This window comes from Amphichorda felina (assembly GCF_050947745.1).
Source record: "Amphichorda felina strain 45539 chromosome Unknown scaffold_6, whole genome shotgun sequence".
NCBI lineage: Eukaryota > Fungi > Ascomycota > Sordariomycetes > Hypocreales > Bionectriaceae > Amphichorda > Amphichorda felina.
In genome coordinates this window covers 779,194-792,846 of record NW_028145044.1, presented here as the reverse complement: position 1 = coordinate 792,846, position 13,653 = coordinate 779,194, and the positions used below count along the sequence as shown (strand labels likewise).

At 53.2% G+C, this 13,653-nt stretch overlaps 5 protein-coding genes across 5 annotated transcripts; 3 read left to right on the top strand and 2 right to left on the bottom strand.

Annotated features, from left to right (window-relative positions):
• Positions 1 to 1,486: 1,486 nt before the first annotated feature.
• ACO1O0_006086 (concanavalin A-like lectin/glucanase domain-containing protein) lies at positions 1,487 to 2,318 on the top strand (the record flags this gene model as incomplete). The annotated part of the gene is made up of 2 exons (XM_083195482.1): positions 1,487 to 2,173; positions 2,238 to 2,318. The coding sequence occupies 2 exons, from the start codon at positions 1,487 to 1,489 to the stop codon at positions 2,316 to 2,318; spliced, it is 768 nt and encodes a 255-aa protein (XP_083048498.1).
• Positions 2,319 to 3,256: 938 nt separating this feature from the next.
• On the bottom strand, positions 3,257 to 5,933 carry ACO1O0_006085 (uncharacterized protein; the record flags this gene model as incomplete). The annotated part of the gene is made up of 5 exons (XM_083195481.1): positions 3,257 to 3,409; positions 3,465 to 3,755; positions 3,812 to 5,117; positions 5,202 to 5,368; positions 5,436 to 5,933. The coding sequence occupies 5 exons, from the start codon at positions 5,931 to 5,933 to the stop codon at positions 3,257 to 3,259; spliced, it is 2,415 nt and encodes an 804-aa protein (XP_083048497.1).
• Positions 5,934 to 8,024: 2,091 nt separating this feature from the next.
• Positions 8,025 to 8,762, bottom strand: ACO1O0_006084 (TRAPP complex core subunit BET3; the record flags this gene model as incomplete). The annotated part of the gene is made up of 3 exons (XM_083195480.1): positions 8,025 to 8,336; positions 8,391 to 8,613; positions 8,728 to 8,762. The coding sequence occupies 3 exons, from the start codon at positions 8,760 to 8,762 to the stop codon at positions 8,025 to 8,027; spliced, it is 570 nt and encodes a 189-aa protein (XP_083048496.1).
• A 497-nt stretch (positions 8,763 to 9,259) lies between these two features.
• On the top strand, positions 9,260 to 10,494 carry ACO1O0_006083 (WD40-repeat-containing domain protein; the record flags this gene model as incomplete). The annotated part of the gene is made up of 4 exons (XM_083195479.1): positions 9,260 to 9,391; positions 9,455 to 9,542; positions 9,632 to 10,387; positions 10,445 to 10,494. The coding sequence occupies 4 exons, from the start codon at positions 9,260 to 9,262 to the stop codon at positions 10,492 to 10,494; spliced, it is 1,026 nt and encodes a 341-aa protein (XP_083048495.1).
• Positions 10,495 to 12,666: 2,172 nt separating this feature from the next.
• ACO1O0_006082 (uncharacterized protein) lies at positions 12,667 to 13,232 on the top strand (the record flags this gene model as incomplete). Its single annotated transcript, XM_083195478.1, has 2 exons — positions 12,667 to 12,939; positions 13,005 to 13,232. The coding sequence occupies 2 exons, from the start codon at positions 12,667 to 12,669 to the stop codon at positions 13,230 to 13,232; spliced, it is 501 nt and encodes a 166-aa protein (XP_083048494.1).
• Between the last annotated feature and the right edge of the window lie 421 nt (positions 13,233 to 13,653).

Below are 13,653 nucleotides of genomic sequence, written 5' to 3'. Positions count from 1 at the left end.
GGCCCACTATATTCTGTCTGCCTCGTCTGCAGAGAACCTGGAAGGGCATGATGATCGCAAGACTGACCTGCTCCGGAATCCGATCAACCGAACTGCGACAGTGCGACCCCCATCAGTTTTGTATTACTATAGCAAGAAGGTGGGCTCGGTGGATCGACAACGGCTAGCGTTTCTCAGTCCAAGTGCCGAAGGTTGGGCGTTTTGGCCCTCTTGGGCCGGCGGCCTCACAGCGAACTCGAATCTGCCACCGACGGCCGTGGAGCCATCCCTGGATACTTGTGCGTTTCATCGAGCGGGAAAATGCGACTATTCATTCTCAAGCCTCGCCAAAATTACCATGGACTTGCATGCAGCAACAGCATGATACCGACCCTGTTCATTTCAACTGATGGCCAGTGCCCGCTGGGGTAGCCAAAGCGCCAGCCCGCCATCGTTGCCCACCATTGCCCACCGTGGCCCGTTTGACCTCATGATTCAAAACGTCGGCTCTTGAAAGAGGAGCCGTACTCGAACTCGGTGGATTTCAGACCTTAGAACAATGAGGGAGACGGCATGACCAGGGCCTTGCTGTTGTCCATAGCATTCGTACGTAAGCGTAGTATGAATGCATCTGGTTTCCCCCTACTGACATGAAACGATGCATTACTATGTAGATATCAGAACACGATCTTTTTACGGGATCGGGCCACTCCTGGCTCCTGCTGTTCTCCGTTCCTGAACCGCCCAAGTCCCGATCAGGGCGCCTTGTGGCTGACTGGCTGTTGGGCCGTTCTCATGGACCCCTTGCAGGACCTGAAAGCCAATCGATCTCCCACACGATGACAAGCCAGTGAAACCAAGTCATATCAGCGACCCCTGGGGCGTTTCAACCGAGACCCTCCATCCTTTTTGGCCTCGATTGGCCCAATCGTTGCCCACCACGCCCGACAGTGACGGGCTGGGAAGCTTGAGCAGTTAACTACCGCCGCCTTTGGTAGGACTCGCCGAGCGCAGCTAGTACATCGCTACCTACCTACCTAGTAATGCCCTTGGTCCTGGGAGTCCCGGCAAGTCTGGGAAGCCTGGTTTGGCTCTTGGCGGGCCTCCCCCCCAACCCACTTCGGGGATCTTTCTAGTCTCCCAACATGTGGCAGCCATATTAAGACCACAATGCGGCTCCCTCCCGCCTTCATTCACATTCCGCATTCCCCTTGATATCTTGCCTCTCTTTTCTCTTTTCGGGTCTTCTCGATCTTCCCTTCTCTTCTCCCATTTTACAGTCTTTTCTTCATTGCTGCCCTGGTGGCCTGGCTGTTTTCCTTTCACTTCAAAACCTCTTTCTTGAACTCAAGCAGACCGGCTCATCCCTGATTCCTTGCTTGGACATTGCTATCTTTTCTAACGCTTTGTGGGCGTGCATTCACTCAATATGAAAACCTCTCTCTTTTGCAGCGCCCTTGTTGGCGCCCCCTTGGCCCTTTGCGTCAAGCCCCCTTCTATTCAGGGCATGAAGCTCACCTGGCACGATCCCTTCGAGGGGTGCGCTGGATGTGATCCCAATCTTGACGAGTGGGAATACCGTCTCAACAGTACCACAAACAATGAGCGTCAAATGTACACCGACTCGAACAAGAACGCCCAACTCTCTGGCGGGGACACACTGCAGCTTGTTCCCTGGAAGGACGAGAACGGTGATTGGACTTCCGGCCGGGTAGAGACTCTTGACTCCTGGGCCCCTGAGCCTGGAAAGCGCCTTCGCTGGCAGGCCGGCATTCGCATGGGCGAAGAGGCCAACCGGCAAGGGATGTGGCCCGCTTTTTGGATGCTGGGAGACGCTGTTCGACATGGCACCGAGTGGCCGATGTGTGGCGAGTTGGACATTTTCGAGCAGGTCAACGGTGTTATGACAGGTTATGGCACGGTTCACTGTGCCCAGGAGCAGGGTGGTCCCTGCAACGAGCCTCAGGGCCGCGGATTGTCCATTCCTATTCCTAGCAATGACTTCCATCAATGGTCGCTGGAGGTTGACCGCACTTCTATGCACTGGGAGACGGAGACTATCCGCTGGTCCATGGATGGGATTCCGTTCCACATATTATCTGGTGCCGAAATCGGCGACGAGGGAGTTTGGTCTACCCTTGCCCACTCTCCATTCTTCATGATCCTCAATGTTGCCGTTGGGGGCTTTTGGCCGGTAAGTGATTTGAACTCTAAGCTGCTTAGTCGTCTTTGAAGGGAATGGTGCTAACTCTGTACAGGGCGACCCTGACGAGGCCACCGAGGATGGCTATGGTAACATGATGGAGGTCCAGTATGTCGCTGTCTATGAATCCCTGTGAGGAGGTCAGGAGGTTAGGGCCTACCTTAGGTCCTTGCTTTCTGCATACGGGGGGATGTCGATCGACTTGAAGTGTGTTGTGTTGTCGAACAAGAGTCAACAGGGGGACGTATATGAGAAAGCAGAGATACCCGAGAATAGACTTGTTTTTATGTTGTTGGTACATACGGATACGCATGATGAACTGGTGCAGACTTCTCGCCCGCGTTGGAATCCCAGCTCCTGCGTCTCTTTGTTGTACTACCTATAACTATGCCTCCTGCCTTCTATTATGAATTGTAGGTTATATGGACTCACGGGTCTCGGCGTATTGGGATTTGGCTCCCTTTGCGCTCTGGACCCTGGGGGTCAGCCGCCGTTCAATCAGAACTGAAATACGTCGTAGGTAACATTTGGAGCCACTAGAGCGTCACTATGTACGAAGTTTTCCCTCAAGTGCACAAATGTAATACTCGTGCCCTAATGAGGAATTGGAGCAGACCGAGAGTTACCGAGGCGCAAGGGGTTCCTTGCATGGTGGTGATAGCACCCATTGGTGAATTTCCCTTAACGATCAAGTGAGGATATGTAAGTTTGAACCTCGCACAAGAATAGACCACCGCTCAGTGTGTAGGGATGGGTTTTCGCTATATCGAAAGGTATCTTGTCCATCTCCAGCCACCTCAAAAGCATTGTGAAGGAAAACACAGGAGAAAAGAAGAATGCAAGGGGCATTTGATAAAACATCAACTCTTTTTCTGCCACCAGTCGAAAGGTGTGAATGACAACACTTATCATCTCTCGCCCTCAAACAGCCCGATCGCCTCATGACCGTGATATAGATCCACATTTAACGCCGTGATCAATGATGCCAAATTAAGGGGGGTCCCAATGGGACGCGGAAAACAAAATAGCGAATAGAAACCACAAAGACCAAGGCTATCTTTCCCAATTCAACTCCTAGTCGGCGCCAATCTCATTCCCCTCCATGGTGAAAGCGCCGTTGAAATCGAAGGGCTGATTTTCGCCATCATCGTCATGGAGGAATGAATCGAAATCAAAGACGTTCAGGACGTCACCGGTCTGAAGAGGGTTGTCAATATCGACAAAATCCTATCAGAATACGTATCAGTAAGACTGCCAAGAGCTAGAGCATTATGGAACTCACAATGCCCAAATTGTCAATATTCATGTTCTGGTTGGGGTCAACCTGTCCTTGAGGCGGCCCCGCAGGTGCGGCTTGCGGCGCGGGAACGGGAGCAGGCGGAGCGGCCGCGGTGGTGGCAGCTGTCGGTTGGGCACCAGGAGCGTTATTCTGGCCGTTTTTATTGAACCCTTGGTTGGCCGAGGTGATGGGGGTCGCTGGAGCTGGAGCTTCCGACTCCGCGTTGTTCTCAGCTGCAGGAGTAGCGCTTGCGTTGTTGGCGTTCTGGTTCGCCTTCTTCTGGTTGGCGGCACGCTGGGATAGTGTAAGCGAGTGAACTTCTTAACGAATGATGAGTGTCCGTATCTCACCTTTTCTTTCGCTGCCTTAGTTTCCTTCTTTTTCTGAGCGGGCTTGTTCGGCGGATTCGGCGTCGGCGGGGCGGCAGCAACCTGCTGAGGCGATGCTGTAGTGCGATTGGCGCTGCCAGCAGCTGCCGGCACAGAAGGAGGGGGCATGGGGCGTTGCTGAGGAGTGCCCTGAAGTTGCTGGCCCTGTTGCATGCCTTGCGGAACCATCTGGCCGTTTGGTCCTTGCTGCCACTGTTGTGGGTTGTTTTGTCCGCCCTGCTGTTGCCGAGCAGCCACCATTTGTGGCGTCATTTGACCATTAAAATGCCCAGGATGGGAGCTTGGTGGCCGCATGCCATTCATTTGAGCCTGGGCAGCAGTCATGTTGCCATCGGGGCCCTTGAAGAAGTGCTGGGTCATGCTGGGATCCGCGTTGCCCATGAAGTTCATGGCAGGGTTAGGAGAGCCGCGAGACTGTTGGCCGCCCTCGGGAACAGGCGACGGGATGCCCGAGTTGTTCATCTGAGGAGTACCACGCTTCATCTGCTCCGCAGGATTGGGGGAGGTCCCACTTCGCATCCCTTGGGGAGACGCTTCAGGGAACGGCTGGCCGTTGGGGCCGGTAGGAACACCTGGGCCTCCAGGGCCAGGCGGCTGGCCTTCTCGGGGCATCCCGCCGATGTTGTCCTGTTCCTGACGAGCCATCATTAGTCTCTTCTTGTTCTGTTGTTCGAGTAGCATCAATTGCATCTGATAATCCTGCAACGCGTGGTTGCCTGAGCCAGCGGCTTGTGCCCCTGGACCAGCTCGGAGCCCATTGGGACCGCCCATTTCACCACTTGGAGGGTTGTAATAGTTGTTGAGGGTGGCGCTATCTGGGCCTTGCATCAGGGGTGAGCCTTGGCCCTGGGGACCGCCGGCATTTGGCATCTGCTTGTTGCTTATCTGGTTGGCGGGGTGGTGCTGGACACACTGAGAGTGAGTTGCAACGAACATCTGATCAGTGAACATGGGGGTATTTACATAGTTTTGGAACTGTTGCAGCTGCCCGGGGGTGATCCCATTAGCGAGCATCTGCTGAGCAGTGGCAGCGTTGGGCCCACCGGGCATTTGTTGCGGCGCCATGCCTGGGCCTGGACGACCATTGGGCATCATTGCCCCCGGTTGGTTCGGGTTGAACTGGGGATTATCGATGCGCTGTCGCTTCGAAGGAGAGGGCGCGTTTTCGCCGGACGCGGGGGACGTTTGCCGATCACGGTTACCTTCCATAGATGAAGGGTCGCGTTGCATCTGATTTTGCTTTGCTTGCTGCAACATCATTTGTGGGCTAGAGTGGGTGGAGGCAATCCATCAGTGTTATGTTCGATAGTGAAAGCAGCGATGGGGATATGTGATTGGGGACGTGGCGTACTTTTGGTTATTGGCCATGGCTGCACGGGCGAGGTTGCCTTGCTTTATTCCCATACCCATAGCGCCGTTCTGCATCCGCATCATATTGTGGTACTGTTGGTGAGCCATCTCGGGTCGCATTTGACGAAGAAACTCCTGCTGCTGACTTTGCTTTAGGCGTGTTTGCTGCTATTGATAGGGAGAGTGTTTTAGTCAACCTGAACCATGGGGTTTGAGACAGGTGACAATTACTTACCTGCGTGTGCGAAACATATTGATTAACATGAGGGTTACTGCTCTTTGCGCGCTGGGCATTGTATATATCCCAGAAGAGGCAGAACCATTCGTAGAGAAAGGATGTGTCCGAGGTGGGTATTGGTAGCTTAGGAGGTGGCAAGTCGTCGGGTAGTTTCGAATCTAGGTCATCCTTAGAGTCCGTGTCCATAGGGTCATCACCGATGCCGTTGACTCCATTCCCTCCCTTTGTGCCGTCTTTATGAACGCTGACTGGTTGACCGCTGGAGAGCAGAGACCGCGCGCAGTCGTACATGTTGTAACGAAGAAAATACTCATAGATGTACGTGTTGAGAACGCCGCGCTGGATGTCATTGACCTGCTGCTGCTGCTGCTGCTGCCTAGGAGCGCTAGCACCGGCGGCACCTTGGGGGTTAATCGCGCCGTTATTCATCATCGGGACGGGGGCGCCAGCGACAGGACCACCCATGGGGTTCATGTTGGCCATGTTGGGATTCATGGCTAAGGTTTGAAGCGGGGCCAGTCGAGTAAAAGATATTTGATATGACACACGACGTGGTGATATGACGAGGTCAAAAGGATTGCCTCACTGTCCACCAGGTCGATTTGTGCCACCGCGAGCAAGACGTATAAGAGCTTCTCGGAAGGTTGGTGGAGCAGCAAAGACGCAACGCTGGCCGATAGGCGCAGCTGGGTATTGTTAGCAGCGTGCTGTGAAGGCTCTGCTGCGACTCGATGTGTGGGTAGTGTATGGAAAACGGGCACCGCGTAGACAATGCCTTGGAGGATTCGGTTGCGACCACGAGCGGCGTGGTGTCGCCCAGCCTTGTCGATGATGCACCGCAGTTGCTGAATGATGGGAGTAGAGGTAAAAAATGTGGCGCAGAAAACAACGGATAGCAAAGACCCTTGGAGGTGGTTGAGTTAAAGTTAGGTGTCGACTCGCGATTAGGTACGCACTCGTTGATACCCGTTGTAGTCGCAGTGGGAAGGTGCCTGTTTGGACTGAACAGGTGAACGGGCACGGGTCGGCAAGCGCTCAGACGAGTCGAACAGTCCGAGATGTAGAGTGTAATTTCGTGTGCCGATATGATCGCTGTGGTCGCGTAGCAACCCTCGTGAACTCCACGGTTGAGCAGCGGTCCCGTCAAGTAGCGGTCGTCCCGTAACACGTCCTGCGTCGGTCGTCCCTCGCGGCCACTTGTCGTCTAGACTGGCAGTCGCAGAACCGTGTTAGCATTGGCCTGACAATCTGTGTGTCGCCGTGAGGATGGGACGCAGCTCAGATCGTCGCGATAGATGGGAGATGGCGGACCAGCTGGAGGGAGGTTGACGAAGTGCGGCGAGATGGAAGGGGATTGCAAATCGAAGAACGGGGTGGGAATCCCGATGAACTGATGGGCGTGGCAGGGAACCTGACAGCCGGTCCCTACTGGGGGACCTTGAGTGCCAGTGGAATCTGATGCAGCACCTGTGGACAGTGCAGCCTTCGCCATGAGCCAAATATGCACTGTTTTGAACCTACTTGTATGGCTAGTAATACAGTGTGAGAACAGGCTAATTTGGCGACTGTGGCGAAAAAAAAAGTGGCCGGCCCCGATTGTACGTACGAGTAGTATTAGAACATCATTCTTAGACCTCACCAACCGATACTTCTCCAGCACCCGGCCCAATGATTTCCCACTAATATCTGCCTCTTTTAGTCTTGATTCATATTTGAAGGTCGTGATCTTTCTCTTTTTTCTACCCTTAAAGAATGCCCGCCAGGGTGTGTTGAGGCATCGCTTTATCGATGCTGCAACCGGTTGCGATACGGTGACTGTAGAGAATCGCGTATTCTCCAGAACAGCTACGTATTTCTGGGCCCGCACCACTATAGAATTCATGCCTAAGGCAGAAATGACAGCATCCTTTGCACAATTTGACCAATCTCCCGACTAACCACATCATCCAATGGACTGAGCGCTTTGGCATGGTACGCTCGGTTAATAATCCGCAAGTCCACAATGGCAGGTATTAAGTACTAAAGTAACTACATAGTACTTATTAGTTGCTTGAGTACGTAGTAGTACTCGCTCCCATGTAGGATGCCACTCACCGTATGGTGACGTGTTGAGGCTTGACATATCGATGACTTCAAAGTATGAATAACCTAGGTTGAGAGCTTGGCTTGAATTATAGTGCTAGAAAAGAGTTTCAAGATCCGTGAAATGTGGGTATCTGGATGCTTCGCGCATCTTGTCGCTACTGGTACTAGTATGTACTGCTGGCCGTCGAGCTGTTGGAGATGCAGTTTCTGGTTACTTGATACTCATAGGGAGGAGAGAACATCGGCCGCATTAAACATCGCCCGAACTTCTATGCAAGCTTGACAACCATAGCCCTTCATGGCATAAAGCTTTGACCTGGTGATACCGCTTTAGCTAATGTATGCTGACCCCACAATAGTTGTAGGGCCATCCAAACGAGAGCTATTGAGGGGATTTGCCCTTGCGCGAATAGCGTCTGGCCATGGGCTAGATCATTTTCTAGCAGCAGGAGAAATGATCACCTCCATCTTGGTGATCCGATGGTCTGGATGGGGCCCCTCTTAATCATCCTCGGGGGGCAACTCGTCATCGATGTACCTTATGAGAGATACCCTCATCTCTGTAGTATCGTTTCCTCGCAAGATGTCGCTGATGAAGTGCGCCTCGACCTGCATCTGAACCATCTCTAGCGCGCCTCTCAGCACGCCGCACAGTATATTGGAGTACCAAAGCTCGTCTTGCGCTCGGCCGTCGTCTGGAAGCTCCACGAAATCTGCGAAGGGGTTTTCATCAAATACCAGGGAGAACTGGTTGTTTTCGCTTGTCCAATTCGTGACTTGTGGTGTGATGTTTAGGAATATCCTGAACCCGACCTAATGCTGCAGATCAGCTTTCATGGCCACGAAGCAACAACTTGGGTTTCTTACTCTTGCGATCATGTCAGCCGTCTCTCGAAAGCTCGTGCATCGTTTCATCGTATTCGATTTGGCCAGGTAGTCTTCAATTAGGCGCAGACCGATATTATAGCCCATCTTATCCAGCTGCTTGTTGACTTCGGCGTAGTCATTATCGTAATCTTTGCATAGTTGTACCACGATCGTTCCATACGTCAGCGTCACGAGCTCCGTGTTGACTTTATCGATGCGAGTTCTGGGCCTCCTGATCAGTGGTGATACAGCGCATTCCACGGAGTGGAGGCTTACTTCCATATCCTGAGGACAGTTTAGCGAACGACTGGTGCCCGAGGGCAGGCGAGTAACTTACTCCTCTCCTATTCGAGAGGCCTTGCTGGCCGCCATGATGTTATGATAGGGTGGAGCCTTTGGAAGTTGATCCCACGTGTGCACAAGCGCTGATATTGTTATCTCTAGCAGAAAAGTTCCTTGGTGGAAACGGGGTTGAGAAGAATGCCGCCCGTTGGGAATCGAAGAAGTCGTCGTATTGGCACAGATATTACCAGGCAAGTGCTCCTTGCCTCTAGAACCACATGCGACCAACAAATAATCCTAGGTTGAAGGTTGGCCCCCAGTGGAAGCATGCGGGTGGGTCCCCCGCCGATTCAGGAACAATCAAGGCCCGAGGACCAATGAACAAGCCGCATTTCTGCTCTTCTCTCCCCCAGGCTGGCTGGGTAGAATCTGAGGGCCGACTGAGCTTGGATCGCCCAAGTTTCTAAAACCTGGCGCCAGGTCTGTAGCCGAGCCGCTGACACAACAAACCACCCATCGCCAATTCTTAGGATAAAGAACATCACGGCGAAGCCCACGAACTATTACGGACAATCTGCGTCGCTACAATGTCGGCCGAAAAGCGCCCCGCAGACGACGATCCCGGCGCGTCCCAGTCGCTCGTGAAGAGGCAAAATGTCAGGTCGTCAGAGGGTGCGTTGGCACGGCTCAACGCGTCCAGTAACGCTCTTGTTCAAAGTGTAAGGCACACATTCTTTTGCAATTGCTGAGTGAATGCCTATGCGCTGACACTTGCTTCTCAGACGCCTAGGACCAGTGGACTCCAAGCGCCGGTTATGGAGTTGTCCGGACACTCTGGGGAGATTTTCACGGCCAAGTTTGATGTTACGGGTAACCTGATAGCTTCTGGGTCAATGGATAGGAGTATTAGTAAGATGAGTACCTTCACACGATGGAGGGATGTCACTAACGTTTAGTAGTGCTGTGGAGGACCTATGGGGACTGTGAAAACTACGGGATCTTGAACGGACACAAGGGTGCGATACTTGACCTCCAATGGTCTCGAGACTCGGAGATATTGTTCTCTGCATCGGCCGATATGCACCTTGCGAGCTGGGACCTCACATCGGGCACCCGCATTCGGCGATATGTCGGACACGAAGAAATCATCAACGCTATGGATATTAGTAGGAGGGGCGAGGAGCTCTTGATCAGCGGCAGCGACGACTCTACAATCGGAATTTGGGATCCGCGAACGAAAAATGCTGTTGGCTATCTGCAGACCGACTTCCCTATCACAGCCGTGGCGATTTCGCAAGCTGGGAATGAGATATACTCTGGTGGCATAGATAATGATATCCGGGTTTGGGATTTGAGGAAGAAGTCGACTGTCTACTCAATGTTGGGACACTCGGATACCGTAACATCGTTGCGGGTATCCCCTGACTCCCAATCTCTCTTGTCATATTCCATGGACTCCACAGTCAGAACTTGGGACATTCGACCATTTGCCCCAACTGAAAGACACATTAGAACATTCGACGGCGCATCAGTGGGCTTGGAGAAGAACCTGATGGGTGCTAGCTGGGACTCGGAGGGTAAGAAAATAGCCGCGGCCTCTGGGGATGGCACTGTCATGGTTTGGTCAAGCGAGACGGGCAAGCTCATGTACAAGCTCCCTGGACACAAGGGGACGGTGAACTGTGCAGAGTTCTCTCCCGGAAAGGAACCTATTCGTGAGTTCAACGCTTGTTCTTTCCTTCTCACAGGTCACATCTGACATTCACTCTCAGTACTCTCGGCATCATCTGATAGGACTATGCTGCTTGGTGAGCTTCGGTGAACCGTGAACCCAGGAAAATCAAATGCGAAAGAAACGTTTGCGGCTCTGTGGATCATGCGTATCTATAAACCACGGCCACATGAGAACAACCTCTACCACGCATGAGTCCCTCCCCGAGGCTATCCAGGAAATGTCTGAACCTAGCTCTCTATCTGCTGGGGGAACTAGCGAGACAGTATCCATAGGCAGAGGCAATGTGCAATGGCCCGCTCTTCTCTCCGCGGGAATAGATGGGTTGGTCAGTGCTGGCCACAGGAAGATAGATCGGCGCTGGATGATATTAGGGACTGGTGTCTGTCAACTCCTGTCATCAAGGTACCTCCATGGCGCAATCTAGTTCTGCGTCAAACCTCGCGACCTTGAGGCATCTCGCTTACCTACCGACTTTAATAAAGCGCAAATGGGATGCCACTATTCATCTGAGGACTGCCCTCCGCGACAGATGTATCAAATTAGGGATCTATTACTCGTATGCTACTTCTTGCCTGATACATGCGCAGAGTTGTTTTGCAGTGATCCTGGGTCAATTTTGAAGAGCTCTGCCTGCATTACTGGTGTCATCGACAGCCGTGGGCCACTGATACGTTCCCACACCCACCAACATGAAACCCCAGATCCCAGCTCCCAAGCTTCACTTTCGTACATGAGACGCACCGAAAGCACCTTCAACTCCCTCGTTGGACCTCCAGTAGCGATAGTGAAGAGTGACCCTGAACTACGATAACCCCTGCAGGCCTGCGACTCCGGCCACTGTCACGATACGCGCAACGACGACCAAAAGATGGTGCGCCCCCCCCGGAACTACAATCATCTCTTCCTACATTATCCGACTTGACTGGCTGGCTAGGTCTGCGGATTTGCCGATGATAAATATTTGCATCAAGGATCACGACGCGGCACAACGTGTTGGTATAGCACTAGGCGAGCTACAGTATCCCTTTGTTGACGGTTGCGGCAGGATGGTGTCCTTTGCCTAGAAGTTTGGAGATCATTTATCATCACTTCATTGTCCTCGTCAGTTGCATCCTATGCAAGGTTTCGTTCTTTTGAATTTTGTGCGCACACTATTTATATACCCCCCCTCCCTTCTGTCCGCAGCATTGTCTGTCGGTGTGATCTCAATTTGCAACTCTGAACATCATCCTCCGAGACACCGAGATTCTTACAACCTGGGGACCTCATTGGGCGCCACAGTTCCTATGGGGAGGACTATCCTAGAGAACTAAATATCTGCAACAGACATTTCTTTACAAAGCAATAGCGGTCGCGTCGCCTGACTTCTTCTGATTGTCGACCTGGGCCTAGCAGCTACGCTACGTTAGCATTGCCGGTCATGATGCCGAACGCCAACGCGATGGAGAGATTGCGCGCGGACCTCATTCGACGGGCTCGACTAGAGAGACACGGGGATTTAGAACAGGGCTTACCTCATGGCCAGCCCGAGGTGGAGGGGCATGAACGCAGCCAAAACCGTTCGGGCGGCTTAGCGGGACCAAGTCGTCCTCCTATTCCAAGATTCTTTGGGCGCAGAGATGAAAACACATCGAGCCGAGGAGTTGTTCGACAACCCGAAGAGGTGTTGGAAAGCCCCAAGTCGGCAGAATTTAGCGTGCGGGCTGGACACTCGTCGCAGAACCGGTTCACTCTACCAAACATGTCCCAAATATGGTCTGGGCGATTCCTGAGGAGAAATTCTCAGACAGAGCCGGATCCGGTAGATGCAACTCGTCCCGTCTCGCCAAATACGGGAAATTCGGAGATGCCGCTGCCACCAGCACCTGTAACACATGCGAGGTCGACGGTACGAGCCGCATCCAGCTACTACTCGACGACCGCAGAGAGAACTGGCTCTTCCGGAATAGACGCATCTTCGCAACGGAAAGAAGATCGACGACAAAGGCGACGAAGGCAACGACATCGACATGAAACCAAGAGGCATGGGCGAAGAAAGCGACGCGCAAAACGGCCAACCCGGTTCCTCTTCTGCTTCCCTTGGGCCAAGTCCCGGCGGATGCGAACTTATATCCTTTGGTGTTTTGTCTCCGGCCTGTTCCTCGTCGCACTTCTTACAATTTGTGAGTTTCTTGACCTTTCTGTACTCTTTCTGGATTTAGGACAAGGAAGCTGACCACTGTACAAGACCTGGGGCTATCCATGAGCAACAATATCAACATGGGAGAGTTTATCATTGTCCTCATTCTCATCGTCGTCCTGGTCGCGGTCTTCTTCTGCTATGGTCTCATCAAGATGTGCCTGCTGGTTTATGAGAAGGATCGCGCTAAAAGACATCAGGCGCAGGATGTGGAAAATGCGCCTGGTGACGACTACGCCATTCCTAACGAGCCGATTCGAGTTGTTCTTGCGCGGGATGAGGAGGCAGCGGGCATCGCCAGCGAAACATCCAAGGTGACACCGCCAGCCTATGGTCTCTGGAGGGAGAGTGTGGTGAGTTGAGACATCCCAATGAGACACGATGGTGTTTACCCTCTAACCAACGCTGGCTACCTTAGCGAGTCGACCCCGACCGCCTGTTCTGGCAGCGCAACGACAGTTCTGTCGAAGAGGAAGGCGAGCGACCACAGACAAGTACAAGCCGCCGGCCCCCGTCCTACCTGTCTGATGATGGGGTATCGTACGTGGTTGATGCCGTGCCTCGGTCCGTGGCTCCGTCTTCACCCTCGCTAGCGCCGCACCCGTCAGACGTTGGGGGAGTGACCGGGGCTCGTCCACCTTGGTAGATGGGGTCTCGGGAGCGATTTGCGACTGAGAGTTTCATGCCAACTGGTATTAGTCGGCGAGTTAGCCTTGGCCTTGCAGCCTACTATTATACTGACACCATCTCTGGCGGGATGAGAGGGGCTAGGCGCCCTGGAGAGGGCTTGGCGGCAGCCATTGTAGCAGCATCCTGGGAAGACGCCGGACGGTCGACGACCTATGGCTAGGTCCCTGTGACAGATCGTCTGGGAGGAGGGGGGTCAAGGGGCCCAGAATCAAGAAGTCATTCCGCGAATAACTCATCTTTCGACGGTTCGGTGGTCAACACGAAGCCTGGAGAACAAGGGGTGAGGGGTTAGAAGTTCAGCTGGGCTGGCTTAAAGCGCCCAACCGGTAGCGCGGAACTTGACAGAGGGGAGGATGGTGCATTGAGGTACGCGGATA